Below are 15360 nucleotides of genomic sequence, written 5' to 3'. Positions count from 1 at the left end.
GTGGGGTTGCAACTTCTTTGGAGGATAGGGACATAATTCAAAATGACCTTAGCAAGTTAGAGAAATGGTCAGAGGTAAACAGGATGAGGTTTAATAAAGAGAAATGCAAAGTGCTCCACTTAAGAAGGAACAATCAGTTCCATACATACAAGATGGGAAGCGACTGTCTAGGAAGGAGCATGGCGGAAAGGGATCTAGGGGTCAGAGTGGACCACAAGTTGAATGAGTCAACAGTGTGATGATGTTGCAAAAAAAGCAAATATGATTCTAGGTTGTATCAACAGGTGTGTTGTAAGCAAAACTCGTGAAGTCATTCTGCCGCTCTACTCTGCACTAGTTAGGCCTCAGCTGGAGTACTGTGTCCAGTTCTGGGCGCCACATTTCAAGAAAGATGTGGAGAAATTGGAAAGGGTACAGAGAAGAGCGACAAGAATGATTAAAGGTTTAGAGAATATGACCTATGAAGCCAGGCTTCATGAACTGGGCTTGTTTAGTTTGGAAAAAAGAAGATTAAGGGGGGACATGATAGCGGTTTTCAAATATCTAAAAGGGTGTCACAAGGAGGAAGGAGACAATTTGTTCCTCTTGGTTTCTGAGGACAGGACAAGGAGTAATGGGCTTAAAGTGCAGCAGGGGAGGTTTAGATTGGACATTAGGAAAAAATTCTTAACTGTCAGGGTGGTCAAATATTGGAATAAATTGCCAAGGGAGGTGGTGGAATCTCCCTCTCTGGAGATATTTAAGAACAGGTTAGATAGACATCTGTCAGGGATGGTCTAGACAGAGCTTGGTCCTGCCTTGAGGGCGGGGGGCTGGACTCGATGACCTCTCGAGGTCCCTTCCAGTCCTATGATTCTATGAAGGGTCCCAGATGCTGGGCTCTAGCCCAAATCTGAACGTGTACATGGCAGTAATACAGCCCCGCAGCCTGGAGGCCAAGTCAGCTGACTCAGGTCTGCTGCAGGGGTTTCATTGGTGTGTGGATGTGCTCTTAGTCCGGAAAGTGTCAGGCAGTGGCTGCCTGAAGATAGCTGCTTTTTAGGAGCAATTGGACAATGGTTTGGAACTAGGAAGAGGTAACATTAAGACAATGAAAATGACTTGACTGTGCAGGGATGATTTAAAAGTGAAAAACACAGTCTGCTTGGAAGAGGAAGGATAATATTGTTTAGCAGTTTATTAACCAGTAAATAGTTTCAGCCATTTAGGCCTATTCTACGCTACAAATATTTTACTGTGTCTGTCTACTGCTGTGAACCTGACATGATGAATGCTTTTTAGTAGTTAGAATAGACTGGAGTGGGTTGAATGTTCAGTATGATGTGAGTTAACATAATTATTTAGAACGGTGTTGAGTTGTATTTCAAGTGTACCAGGCATTAGAAAGACAGTTACAGTTAAAGCAGCCACACACAATATTATGAGTTACATGACTATTTGATAGTCCCCAGGGGCAGGGCCGGCAGCCAGTAAGCTTCCAGCCTTACTCCCAGGGAGCCTCCTGCCACCCCGCACTGCTGCCCCTCCATCAGAGGCAGCAGCACATGGTGGCAGGTGGGAGTCAGTCCATGAGGGGAGCCAGTTTAAAAAACAGCTCCTTGCGCAGACCAGCTGCCTGCCTGATAGAGGAAGCAGCATGGAGGTAGCAGCAGTTCCTGTTCCTGGGAAGTCCCAGCTCTCTGTGGACTGTGGACACCGGAGAGCTGGTGCTTGTGGAAAGTGGCCTTTAAGCTGACTTCCCCCTAGCACCAGCTCCTGCCTGCTCTTCTCCTCGCCCCCCGGCCTCTGTAGGAGGTAGCAAAGAAAGGGCAAGCGTGTCTGTGGGAGCTACTAGGCATGGGGAGCTAACTTGAAAGCTGGCTCCCTGCACGTATTGGCTCCTGCCTTCCCCTCCCCCTCTCTAGCAGAGGCAGTAGTGCGAGGTAGAGGGGAGGGATAGGTGGATCCGGTGTTTGTGGGGAGCTGGCTTTTAAGCCATATCCCCACAGGCACCTACTCCTGTTCCTCCACGTTGCTGCCTCTGATACAGCAAGGTGTGGGGGAATGCGTGTGGTCGTAAAGATTAACCGGTGGGCCTAGGCTTATCAGTTAGTCGTGTAGCTGTCTACCAGATGACATCTCTGTACATGATCCAAAATAGTAATATTACCAAGGGATATTTTTGGGTGCCAATATGGCTGCATGAGCTGATGCATTCAAACAAACCTAAACTCCCTGGGAAATAGTCCAGGGTGATGAGGAATTTCCAGATTTATGCAGTTGTGGTTTTGGATGGGTGGTGATGTGGGAGGAAGCTTTCCAGCCCCTAGACCTTTCATTAGTTTCAGTTGTGCTACTAAGATTACTTTGTTGTAATTGGCTAGACATTACAGTTGCAGTTTTATGGGAAAGGGTGACCTAACTGGACCGAGGAAGTATTTTATATTCATTATTTTAGATTTTTGTTTTTGTTTTAAAGTTCCTTTAAATGTTAACTACTTTGATTTCAAATCTGTCTTTTTCCATGAAATCCACAATGGAAATGATAGTCCACAGCAGAGACATTGTGGCTATCATTTTCAGAGATTGAGTGATCATTTTCAAATGTACTCTTCTAGAATTTTTGATCTGACACATTGTTCTAGTCTGCATTGTTACATACCTATTATAATTTTAGCTTTTTATTTTTTAAAGTGCTTAAAATTAAAGCAATAACACATTTTCAAGAGCTGCAGTTTAACTGAATATACATTTTTATTGGATTTGAATGAATCTGAATAGGGCAAGTATGCCACATAACTGTATTTGTGGTGCATAAGCTTTGTATTAATTACAAAGATAAGATTCCCATGTTAGTGTGGTTGCTGCTGCTAATTTAATACTCATACATGCACAATGGGAGAACACAGCTATTTATCTAAAACATTTGGCATTGCAGTTAATGTTCAGTGTAACCACAGGCTAATTTTGCCTCCTTGATTTATTTTCTGCTCTGTGGCATCCTAAACTTCAGGCAGAGGATAGTTTAATTGTTTTCTTTGCAGAAAAATCCCGTACTTCATGTTGGGCACATCTATGAGATCACAGAGCACAACAAACTATTCACTTGTATGCTCCTTTGCTGTGATCTCTGAAGTAGCCTTGATTATAGAATATATAGAATTCCATCTTTTTTTCAGAACAACACCTTACTCCTTTACTTCAAGGCTCTCTAGAATGTTTTCATTTTGGAAATCTACAGGTCTTTCCCCCCCTTTTTTTCCTCCTCACCCACCAGCTGTTAAAATGTATCATTGACCTCAAAATACATTCAGACACAATCTACTTTTTACTTTCCATTAAAATGTTTAATTTGCTTAGTTCAAGGGAACAACACGGGGGGAGAGAGAGACAGGAGAGATCTGAATTATGGAAGTTCTGCTCAAAAGATTATTGGGTTAGAACAGTGGTCACCAACCAGTATATTGGGATCTACCAGTAGATTTTTGGAGCCTCTGATAGGTGATCCTGACTGGTTTGGCCAGGAAGGTGCTGTCATTGTCACAAACATACACTGTCCTTCACACTCATCTCCAGACCCAACATGTATGCGGGGAGGAGTTGTGATTTCTTTTTCTGCTTGCAAAGTGGATTATTTTTGGTTTTAGACTGATCTGTGCATTTCATCATTTTCATTTCTCTCTTATGCTTACATTTTTCAGTAACCGGGTTTGGTTCTTTAAAGGATTTGAAACCACAGACAGAGGAATACTTCTTTTTAGTGTCAAACCAAAATTTTTATTTTTCTATTTACTTTATAATTAATTTTCCATTTAAATCAATTCACTATCTTTGGTTCTTTTAAGACAGTGTAATATACAAATAAAAAGTAGAAGAACAGTACAGTTAAAAAAACAAGAAATAACAATTTCTCCTACAGATATACCCTCCTGATTTACCTTTAAACAATTTATGAAATTAACAAATATATAATACTCATGTTAAGAAAGATAGAAGCATTGCTTAGATTCAGGAGATATTCTTTTTTGTTTCTCCTTTTTTTGTTTTTGTTTTTTTCGTTGCAACTTACGAACGGTGTTCCCGTTTCGGAGCTTATGTGTGACAGCGAGATTCAGCACCGGGGAGGGAGCCCTGGTTGGTCAGAGCTAGTGTTTTGGATTTGCAACCCGTCCGCTCTTGGTCTGTTCCATCCAACCTTATATACCCTGTTTCGATATTTCGGTATTCCTCCACTCGCCTGACAATTGCTGACGTTAGATTTTTGTTGTCTCATTCTGCCCTTAGAAAAACTTTTGTCTGCTCCATTTGGGATAGTCAGCACTTTGTTGCATATTGCTCTCTGAGTTACTTCCCTAAAAGCGGGGTTTCTGTTGGTCATCCAATCAAATTTTGTTTTTATTTTATATCTCCTGTATCTCACAATGCTGCCTTTGCTTTACACTTACAATTAAACTGGTGCTCATTTGACATATTCTGGGTAGGCCTCAATACCTTCCTTTCACAAAATTAAATTCTTTGAGTAGTGAGTTCTAAAACCTGCCGTGGCTGGGGTAATTATCCTTGTGGTAACTGCTGCTCCTGGAAGTGGCTGGCATGTCCCTGCAGCCTGTGAGAAAGGTAGAGCAGGGAGTCTAGACATGCTATCCTTGCCTGCAGACCCCACTTCTGTAGCTCCCATTGATCAGTAATGGGGAATCGTGGCCAGTAGAAGCTGTGGCTCAGTACCTGTAGATATGGGTCAGCACGTGGTGCCCTGGAGCCATTGGTGTACATGTCAGCTGTTTTCATGAGTGGTGTAGAGCCAGGGCAGGAGTAAGCCTGCCTTAACCCCACTATTCCACCACTTGGAAGCTGTCTCAGTTAAGTGGTGCCTGCCAGAGCCAATTTTGTCCCAGTCCTGAACCCCCTCCTGAATCCAACCACCTGCCCCAGATGTGAGTCCCCCTGCACCCAAACTCCTTCTTAGAGCTTGCACCCTGAAATTTCTCCTGGACCCCAATCCTCTACCCTTGGCTAAGCCCAGAGCCCATTCCACATTCTGAACCCTTTTGCCAAAGACTAGAGCCTGCATCCGAACCTCCTACCCAAACCTGGTGAAAGTGCATGAGTTTTGGGGAGGAAGTGAGCCAGGGTGAGGCCTTGAAGAAGAGGTAGAGCCTCAGAGAAGGGGCAGGAAGGAAGTGGGACAAATGTATTTGGGTTTGAGGTAGATCTTACATTGCACTTAAATTGAAAAAGTGATCTTGTGATTAAAAAGGCTGGAGACCACTGGGTTAGAGAATGCAGCTGTTTCTTACAATCTTATATGCTAGTTCTTAACATACATTTCTGAAATAATTCTCTTAGGTCTTCTCACCTGCTTGCATGCACTTGTAATCAGAAGTGAAGTTTAGAAAGGTTTAAAGGAATCTGATGAACTACTACAGTGACTCTCAATCTTTCTGGACTACTGTTCCCCTTTGAAGAAACTACTTGCTTGCAAAATTAGACATTAAAAATATAAGTGTCATAGCACACTGTTATTGAAATGGCTTATTTTTTCATAGAATTGTAGGGCTGGAAGAGACTTCAGGAGGTTGAGTCCAGCCCCCTGCCCAAAACAGGACCAATCCCAACGAAATCATTCCAGCCAGGGATTTGTCAAGCCGGGGCTTAAAAACCTCTACTGATGGAGATTCCACTACCTCCCTAAGTAACCCGTTCCAGTACTTCACTACTCTCCTAGTGAAACAGTTTTTCCTAATATCCAACTTAGATCTCCCCCACTGCAACTTGAGACCCTTGCTCCTTGTTCTGCCATTTGTCACTACTGTGAACAGCCTCTCTCCATCTTCTTTAGAACCTCCCTTCAGGAAGTTGAAGGCTGCTATCAAATCCCTCTTCACTCTTCTCTTCTGCAGACTAACTAAACCCAAATTTCTCAGCCTCTCCTCATAGCTCATAGGCTCCAGACCCCTAATCATTTTGATCACCCTCTGCTGGACCCTCTCCAATGCGTCCATATCCTTTCTATAGTGGGGAGCCCAGAACTGGGGACACTATTCCAGCCGTGGCCTCACCACAGCTGACACAAGGGGAATAAACACTTCTCTGGAACTGCTGGCAGTGTTCCTCCTGATGCACCCTAATATGCCATTAGCTTTCTTGGCTACAAGGGCACACTGTTGACTCATATCCAGCTTCTCATCCACTGTAACCCCCAGGTCCTTTTCTGCTGAACAGCTACTTAGCCAGTCGGTCCCCAGCCTGTAACAATGTTTGGGATTCTTTGTCCCAAGTGCAGGACTCTGCACTTGTCCTTGTTGAACTTCATCAGATTTCTTTTGGCCCAATCCTCTGATTTGTCTAGGTAACTCTGGACCCTATCCCTGCCCTCCAATGTGTCTAACTCTCCCCCTAACTTAGAGTCATCTGCAAACTTGCTGAGGGTGCAATCTATCCCCTCATCCAGGTCATTAATAAAGATGTTGAACAAAACCGGCACTAGAACCAATCCTTGGGGCACTCCACTTGAAACCGATCACCAACCAGACATCGAACCATTGATCACTACCCCTTGGGCCCGACAATCTAGCCAGCTTTCTATCCATCTTACAGTCCATTTATCCAATCCATACTTCCTTAATTTGCTGGCAAGAATATTGTGGGAGACTGTGTCAAAAGCTTTGCTAAAGTAAAGGTACATCACATCCACCGACTTCCTCATGTCCACAGAGCCAGTTACTACTTCATAAAAGCTAATCAGATTGGTTAGACATAACTTGCTCTTGATGAATCCATGTTGACTATTCCTGATCACTTCCCCTCTTCCTAGTGCTTCAAAATGGATTCCTTGAGGATCCCCTCATGTTTTCATTTTGTCAGTATTACATTTTAGTTTATACTGACTTTGCTAGTGGTTTTTATATAGCCTGTTGTTAAAACTAGGAAAATATCTAAATGAATTGATATACCTCAGAGTATTGTTTACCTAAGTTTAGAACTGGGCTAATATATTAGTGAAAATATTTTAATCCTGATAGTACATGAAAACAGCTGAGCTCAGTACAGTTTCACCACACTAAGCTCAGTAACCAAGTAAGCTCTGATAACAGCTTTTGTTTCTATACTGAAAATGGGTAATAGAATACATCAGCTGTCCATGTATCTATTTCACTTAGTTTATCTATTGTTTATCTGTGTATCTATTTCACTGGCACTGTGCAAGAGCCAGGTGTACCAAAAGTTCATGTGCTTTTGGTACAAATCTTGTGTTGAAGCACGAGGTAGAAACCAGCATTTTGACCACTCAGGAATGTACCAAAGATTCTGAAGAGCTTTTTACTGTTGGAATATTTAAAAAAAAAATCTTACAGCAACTTAGAGCTATTAACAGCTGGTATATAAACCAGTATAAAAAAGTTATTGTATGAAATTGTAGTTTGTAGTGACTTCAGTTATGCTTATGCTTTTCGTGTATCCTATTGTAAAACTAGGCAAACACCTAGATGAGTTGATGTTCTCCTTGGAAGACCTCTGCTTACTCCCAGAGGTATACATTACCCCTGATTGAGACCCATTGGATTAACCTATGAGTTTTGTCATAGTAATTTTCTGTTTCATTGGCAAGAAAATACGTTGTTTTCAACATCAGAGCCTCAACAGGTGATGGATTTGTGGTTCCTCTGCCACTTAAAAAGTGACAAGGAGTCCTGTGGGACCTTATAGACTAACAGATTTCTTGGAGTATAAGCTTTCATGGGCAAAGACTCACTTCTTCAGGTGCATGTAGTGGAAATTCCACAGGCAGGTATAAATATACAGGCATAAGAAAAGAGTACCAATCAGATTCAGACTAACACGGCTACCCTTCTGATACTCTGCCACTTAAAGTAGTTTTAGTTTTTAATTCAGAAAAAATCATGGGGTTTCAAAAAGGCATCAGAAGAGGACAGAATTCAGTTCACATTTCTTTTTTGTTGATGAGGTACAGTCTGTGGTATACATTTTCTAGGAGTTGTCACTTAAGTTTCACTTAGTTTCTTATGGGCTTGCATTAGACCCTGATGGCCTGCATTCTAGAAGTGCTTGGCATTTGTGCCAAAGCTGTGTCTTTATAGGAGGTACTCATTCTTTGTTAGTATTGTGCATTAATTTGTAATTACAGCATTCAGTTCTTTTCCCTCAAGTTTTTTGACCTGACATCAGAAGTATCTTTGAAGTCAGAAGAGGTGGTTGGCAACGTAGATGAAGTCCTTGAGAAGGTTGAGTCAGATATCTGCAAAGAGCTGGAGATTTCTCTAGTTGTAAGTTCCTAACTTATTCATAGTTCTGAATTTTTTATTCCACTCTGCTCCCAGTTACAGCTTTTAATTTATGGATAGGTTGCTATTGATCATTGCAAGGCAGCTTCTCTTTCACAGAAATGAGATGGAGAAGTTTTATATAGCTTGTGTCCGATGATGTATGCCAGCATGTCTGAGCACGATTGGGAACTAGGAATGGTGGTGTTTTAATCTCAGCTCTATCACTACCTTGTTACGCTGCCTTGGGCAAATCAGTGTCCTGTCTGTATAATGGGAATAATCTCTCAGAATGCTGTTGTGAAGCTTAATGTAATGTGCTCTGAAAATGCTAAATGTATAAAGTATTGTAATATTAGTAGATGATTTAGCCCGTCTCCATGCCAGTTCTTACTACAGTATATTCTCTAGTGCTTTGTCCAGTCTTAAATGATTTTCACTGCTTCCCTTTAAAGATTTACTTCATTCTAATTTGTTAGGAAATATTTTCTGATGTTCAGCCTAGTTTTTCCTCTTCTGTTGTTTATCTTTTATGATCAAGGGGATTTCTCCACGCTAGGGATGTGACAGGTAACCGGGATCAGCCATCGGGGTGGGGAGTCAGGGGCTGGCCACCCTGTACATGGGGTGGGGGGATGCTAGCTCCTGCTGCCAGCTTCCCCATGCACGGAGGGGGAGTAGGGAGTGGGCGGGAGCAGGAGCTGGCAGCCCTGTGGGCTTGGGGCTGCTCCACCTGGGCTGGAGTGGTTCTCCCTGGGATCCTGCTTAATTCTAAAGTTAACTGATTAATGGGATTTTACATCGCTACTCCATTCTCTTTATTTTGGTATTTCTTCTCTGGACTCCTTTCACTGTCTCAACAGTACACGTCCTTCTTGTTCCAGACAGAGAAAGCCAGGAATAGAAATTGAATCTGTCTCTTGATAATCCAGTGCTGCTAGAACACTAGTTTAGTCAACACTTACTTTGACCACAGTCTGTAACAGAGCACGTGACTTGCTTTTTAGAGGTTGTGGTGATACACATCTAGACATTTAGGTTCCATTTAAAAAAAAAAAACACACCAATCTGTTAAGTTCTTTTAAACAACACAAAATATAACATGACAAAAATGAAGCTTCTGGGTGCAAATGTGGATCAGTCTTTATTTTACAGCAATTTCTTGGTGAACTCTTAATACCTGTGAACTTTCCATTTCCAGTCTCCCCAAGAAGAGAGATAAAAATCTGACAGTAGAGCCATTCTATTAACATCGATCTTTTCAGTAGAATTTTTTAGCTTAGATGTTGACTTACAAATTAATAACTGTAAGCCTTTCATTTACTTATGTATAATTTAACTCAGGAGCAAGACGAGGCAGATAAGGAAATAATCTTAAATGCTTACAGTAAAGTTATAGAGAAGATTCGTCAGGAGCAACATCTAATCGCTGTACTCCAGAGCAAGTATTTGGACAGCATTGAGGTCAGTTTACCCCTTGCCTATCATACCATTCATTATTTTCTGAACTAATTTTTTTTTTAAAGGATTTTCATTAACTTTTTAAATTGAACAAATGTGAACATGTGTCTGCTTATATGGAGGTGTAATTTGCTTTTATTTTGGGAGTGTGAGAACTGATGGTCTCTTAAAATTTAGAAATGCTTTTTATAAATAAGTAACTTAGTATATGAGCCTAGAAACACTCTTTAAAAATTAATGAATTATAACTGTTAGTACAGTAGACGACTTTTTTCCTGAAAAGTGGGATTTTAAGATTGTACTTGTGAAGAAGCTTGCTTCTATAGGCAAGCAGTAATTTGTCCTACAAAAACTAAATTAAATAGTAAGTTCTGCTAGTCTGCTCTTAAATGCATTGAGATGTATGTAAATACATTCACTAACAGTTTCCTTTTTTTAATTTAGTTTAAAAAGCAGATTGCGGAATGGTTGAATAAAAGTCCCAACATTGACAATTTGTTATCAATTAAGAAGACTTTGAAAAATTTAAAGAGACGACTGAGATGGAAGTTGGTTGAAAAGAACAACTTGGAAGAAGTATGGAAATGTTCAATTTTTTTTAAACATACTACAGAGACATTAATTTGTGTATCCCAGATAAGCAGTAACCTATGGTTATAGTTTGCAAGATAGAAAAAGTTTGCTTTAAATTCTGACTAAACAGGCATTTGAAGACCAATTTTAAGTTAAGCAATTTTGACTACAAAGGCTGAGCAGAAGCTTTCAAATATTAGTCTGGGCCCGAGTTCTTCTGAAGTATGGAGATAGTTTTGTGTCGTGACCTAGTCATGTTTCATGTGCTACTAAGCAAGAATATCTCTTAGTTTCCTGTGTTCATTGTGATCCCTTTCACCTTTCTTGGTTTCTCACATTCCTTTTTTGTTCACCTCCCTGTGGATTATACTTTGGCGTTCCTTGATCACTTGAGGTTTTTATATGAATATTTTTGCCTCCTCCCTATTTAAGTGTGGGGAATCAAAAAAAACAAAGAAGATAAACATACCAATATTGTTGTTTTTCTTGTTTTGAACTCCTAGTGACCTCACTGAGAGCAGATAGGTCCTGCTCACTGGTGGAGCATAAAGGTCATTTTTTGCCACAGCTGTCAGTTCTTTTTCCACTGTGTGAGTCCTATGGTGTGTAAGTATTACCCCAGCACTAGCAGGGAGAAAGAGAAGATAAGCATCAACTTAGCTGCACAAACATGGGCATTTTGTGAGGGGAAAGTGAGAGCCAGATACACTTAATCAATATTCTCTAAACTCAGGTCACTAAACCACTCTCAACCTCTCCCTTCCAGACAGACAAAAAACAAAAAAATAGGCAGGCGCTAAATATAATACGGGCTGAAGTCCATTATCAGAATGAGGGCCATCCAGTTTGTTGCAGTGAATGAAACTTACATGATTTATCTACCTTGTGGGCAAGTGGAATATGTGTGCACATAGCCCTCACAAAATGAGTATGGGCTCTTGAGACCAAAATTGGAGGAGTAAGGCAGATAGAGGTACACAGAAGAGATTTTCCAGGACACAACAGTGCACTCCTAGTCTGACAAGCTCTGTGCTGTTGAGAAGGATGGGAGTTTTTTGGGGAAGGAGAATATCAAACTGGAGTAGAGTGAAACAATATTATAGGATCCGCCTTTCAGATAAAGTCATGATACCTTCTTGCACTGAGTATATTTCTTCAGGGGAGGGAATCCCAGTTACTAGGAAGAGACAGGTAATAGTAATGGGGGGTTGATCATTGATTCATTGGAAATATACATAGGTGGGTTTGTTATGACTGGGAAAATCACATGGTGAATGACATGCTGGGTTCAAAGGTTGTAGATCTCTGAAGACATATTAAGATATTTGTGCTATGCTGGGGAAGAGCTGGTGGTACATGTAGGAAAAGTAGGAGGGAAGTCCTAGAGAGCAAATTTAGGTTACTAAGCAGAGGCTGAAGTACTTGACCGCTTTATGGGAGCATTCTCTGAAATGCTTCCAGTTCTTCTTTGAGTGCTTGCTCATGCCCATTCCATGTTAGATGTGCGTGCACTGTATGCACAGATGCTAGAGGATTTTTCTCAGAGCAGAATCCATCAGGCTAGCACTAGTGCCCTTGGGTGTGGGGTGCACGTGTCCTGGTATAAGGGCCTCGATGATTCCACACCCTTAGAGTTACTCCTTGCCAATCATAACGGTTGCTCAAACAACTCCTCTTGCCTTGCAGGGTTGTTCTTCTAGTGGTTCCATTATTCCCTCCTGACTTCACAGGTTTAGTTACCTTCACTTTTTTTCTTTTAATAGCAGTGTAATTAGTTGAAATCTGCAGTTGTTTAGGGTTAGATTTTCCCCAGATTCTGAACTTCAAACCTTGTCCCTCCTGCTGTGAATGACGCACAATCCAGCTTTCTAAAGTGTCTGCAGGAGACTTGTGTGTAAGAGTGTTGTCAGATACGCTGCCAGTTAAAACCTTGTATGAGAGGGGACTGGGAGTCTAAGTCTAGGCTGTGGTCCAGTCGGATGGAAGCTGCACTCAGATTGGCATCAGAGCCAATTTGGTGAGACTTGACACTGAGTACCTCAACATTGGTGTGGAGTGTTCCTATGGCAGCCCAGGTTTCTCGGCCTCTTGCCTGGGACTGAGGAAACACAAAAAGCAGTGTCCCAAGAAGGTACGTTCTCTGGGACTTGAGTAAGGATAAACAGGGAGGGTCATGGAGTGCAACATGCATTAGGCCACTCCTTTACCCCCACTTTGCAAGCAACATTGATGGTTCTGCCCTGCTCATAGGTGTTTCTGAGCGCAGTGCAAGACTATCCACCAGCATTGGGGAGACATTGTGACTCCCATGGGATCTCCATGCTATTTGCCCTCGAGGTGTTTGCAGCAGTCAGGGATCTGATGACTCTCACGGTACCACTGACCCTGGAGAGGCAACTGAGGGCAGGTGAGATTACTGGAGAGAAGGGAGCATGTTCCCCCAAGCTCCTAACTGGCACAGAGTAGTCTGGTACTGACCAGAGGGAAACCAACTCTGCTGATGTCAGTGAAGACTTCCCACTGTCACCATTCCTCAGACATTTGGCAGCAGCTGGTGGAAGTGAGGGGCACTGATCCCCATTTGGAGTCTGAGGAGGAGTTCTACATCCAACCACAGGGCTGTTACCAGTAGCTTGACCTAGGCCTTGTTGAACCCCAGTATGGGTGCCTTCCCAGGCCCTGTGGGCAGGTCCATGGCCTTTTTGGGGTTTTGGCGTTTCCCTCCAGTTGTGGGACTGCCTTCCAGCCAATCGCACTCAGTGGTGTCTGAGAAAAGGGCCCACCTAAATCATCTGGCATCTGACCCAGATTCTGATACTGAGCCTGTACCAGTACTTAGGACTTTGGACTGTGTGATGTGGTCAGTATTGAACAAGAGGTGAATGTCCTGTATTGGTGCTGGCTGCCTCCTTCTCAGAGAAGCCTATGTGGAGCTCAAGAAGATTGGTGTCTCAGGGCAACTTCAGAACTCACAAGGAGCTATTGAGAAGAGTGGCTTGTAAATTCAGTGTAGTTGTGATGGCCTGTCAAAGGGGACTGTGCCCCTCAATAAGGCCATTATGGGTCCGGTGAGGTCCCTGTGGCAGACCCCATTCTCTTTGCCCCCCACTTCAAAAACAGCAGAGGAAAAAAAAAGTACCATGTTCCTGCCAGAGGGTATGAATATCTGTATACACACCCCCAACCCCTTAAGGTTACAGTGGCCAATGAAAGAGACTGGCAAGGAGACTACAAGCTTTGTTTCCCCTCTCTCCCTCACCCAGCCAAAGGACTCAAGCTGGACCTGTTGGATAGAAAGATTTATTCTACTGGTGGGTTACAGCTCTGCATCTCCAATTAGCAGGCCTTGCTAGAGAGGTATGACTACGTCCAGGGCTCCATGTCAGAATTCAAGGACTTACTGCCTCAGGAATTCAGACAAGAATCCTCTGCTCTGCGGGAGGGTGGGCCTCCTTTCAGGCTACCTCAGATTCATCTGATATGGTTGCCAGAACAGTGGCATCAGCAATGGTTATGAGAAGGTGCTCGTGGCTCTGGTCCTTGGGACTGCCACCAGAAGTTCAACAGTCCATTCAGTTCCTTTCATCTGAGGGAACTTCCCTCTTCCTCAAATTGATGGATGCAAAATTCCTAGGCCTGAAATATTCCAGGACTACTGTCAGGTTCCTGGGCCTCTATTCCCTGGTATCTTTTGAGGAAATGCTTCAGACCTATGCAATCAGTCCACTTTTTAGCTCCACTACCTCACCAAGAGCTGGTTAAGAAATAGAACAGGGGCTATGCAAGTAGGCATCTACTCCCTTCCATCCAACTCTACTACTTTAGCACAGCATGGCCTAGGAATGTTAGGCAGCATGTAATCCAGTAACCATGCAGCCGACACAAGTTTTATTGGTTACATAATTAATTGCTGTAGCTCTGCATTGAAAGGAGCTTGGGAGCTGGTGTGCATGTAGGCTGGCTCGGTCCTGGCTTACACTGGGTCCTGGCAGGTGCCCCTGCTGCGGCTCTGCTTTTAAAGCCCTTTGGGAGCTCAAAATACTTTAAATGCAAAGCAGCAGTGGAGGTAGCTACTGGGACCTAGAATGAGCCAGGACTGAGCCAGCTTGCCTGCCCACTGGCTCCTAAATTACTTTTCTTGCAGAGCTGCAGCAGGGGTAGCTGCTGGGACTTGGAGTGAGCAGGGATTGAACCAGAATGCCTGCCCGCTGGCTCCCAAAATACTTTAAATGCAAAGCTGCAGCAGGGTAGTGTAGCTGGTGGTGTTAACCAATATGCATCTGGTTTATCGTTTAACCAAATACACTATTACATCCCTAGCATGGTCTCATCACTTGGCACTGTTGGCTGCAGTGTACAGCAGAGGAAGGCTACACCCTTCAGTTGTATTATACTCCTCTCTTCCATCCTCATTCTTCTTCGGAGACTCTTCTTTTGAGCAACTTGTAGGCCAGGAGCTACAGCACTCAGATATATTCCTCCAATCCGGGGACCGGCATGGAAGAGAAGAGCCTCAGTGCAGCGATGGGGACTGGGACCAGCAAGATGGGCCTCTAGGACTGGAGTAGCTTGGTGCCTGCGAATATCTATGGTGCAGTGAACAGCACAGTTGATGTGACGAGTAGGAGACCCATTATCTCTCCGGAGCCTGTGGTGCTGGGAGAGTACATGCCTGCTGGGAAAGTACATGCACTGGCGACGAAGGAGCCCATGCATCATGCGCTGGCCTCTCTCTAACAGAGCTCTGGGGACTTTGAGGTGCAATCCTATTGGATGCTGGGTGACAGTGGCACTGGGCGGTACCTGGTGACCGAGGGCCAGACAGTGTCTTCCCCTGTACCGAGGTCCCATTGATACCAGGGATGGTGGTACCACCATAGTATGAAAGTCCTGTGTGGCCTGAAACGCCTCCAGTGTGGAGGGGAGACGGACTTGCAGCACCAGGGAAGGTGACTGGGTAGGAGGGCTCACTGCCACCTACGCCTTCTCCTGCCTGTCAGCTGACTGGTCACCTTTCTTCCCCTGGTCTTTACATGGGGCCTTATCGCTGCCTGGCTTCCTAGCT

General features: G+C 43.4%; 1 protein-coding gene across 12 annotated transcripts in view; it reads left to right on the top strand.

Annotated features, from left to right (window-relative positions):
* STK31 (serine/threonine kinase 31) overlaps nucleotides 1–15360 on the top strand; it is a 103167-nt gene that overhangs the window by 55603 nt on the left and 32204 nt on the right. For all 12 annotated transcript variants that reach the window (XR_012901996.1, XR_012901995.1, XM_075922197.1 and 9 more), the window contains 3 exons: nucleotides 8148–8264; nucleotides 9606–9725; nucleotides 10167–10298. Coding sequence is in view for 10 of the 12 variants with exons in the window: in XM_075922197.1 (XP_075778312.1) it covers nucleotides 8148–8264; nucleotides 9606–9725; nucleotides 10167–10298 (369 nt within the window). In the remaining 2 variants the exon portion in view is untranslated. The remainder of the gene's footprint in view (nucleotides 1–8147; nucleotides 8265–9605; nucleotides 9726–10166; nucleotides 10299–15360) is intronic.

The sequence above is a fragment of the Pelodiscus sinensis genome, chromosome 2, assembly GCF_049634645.1.
Source record: "Pelodiscus sinensis isolate JC-2024 chromosome 2, ASM4963464v1, whole genome shotgun sequence".
Taxonomy (NCBI): Eukaryota; Metazoa; Chordata; order Testudines; family Trionychidae; genus Pelodiscus; species Pelodiscus sinensis.
The sequence above is the reverse complement of the archived record's forward strand: the minus strand, read 5'-3'. Positions and strand labels throughout refer to the sequence as shown.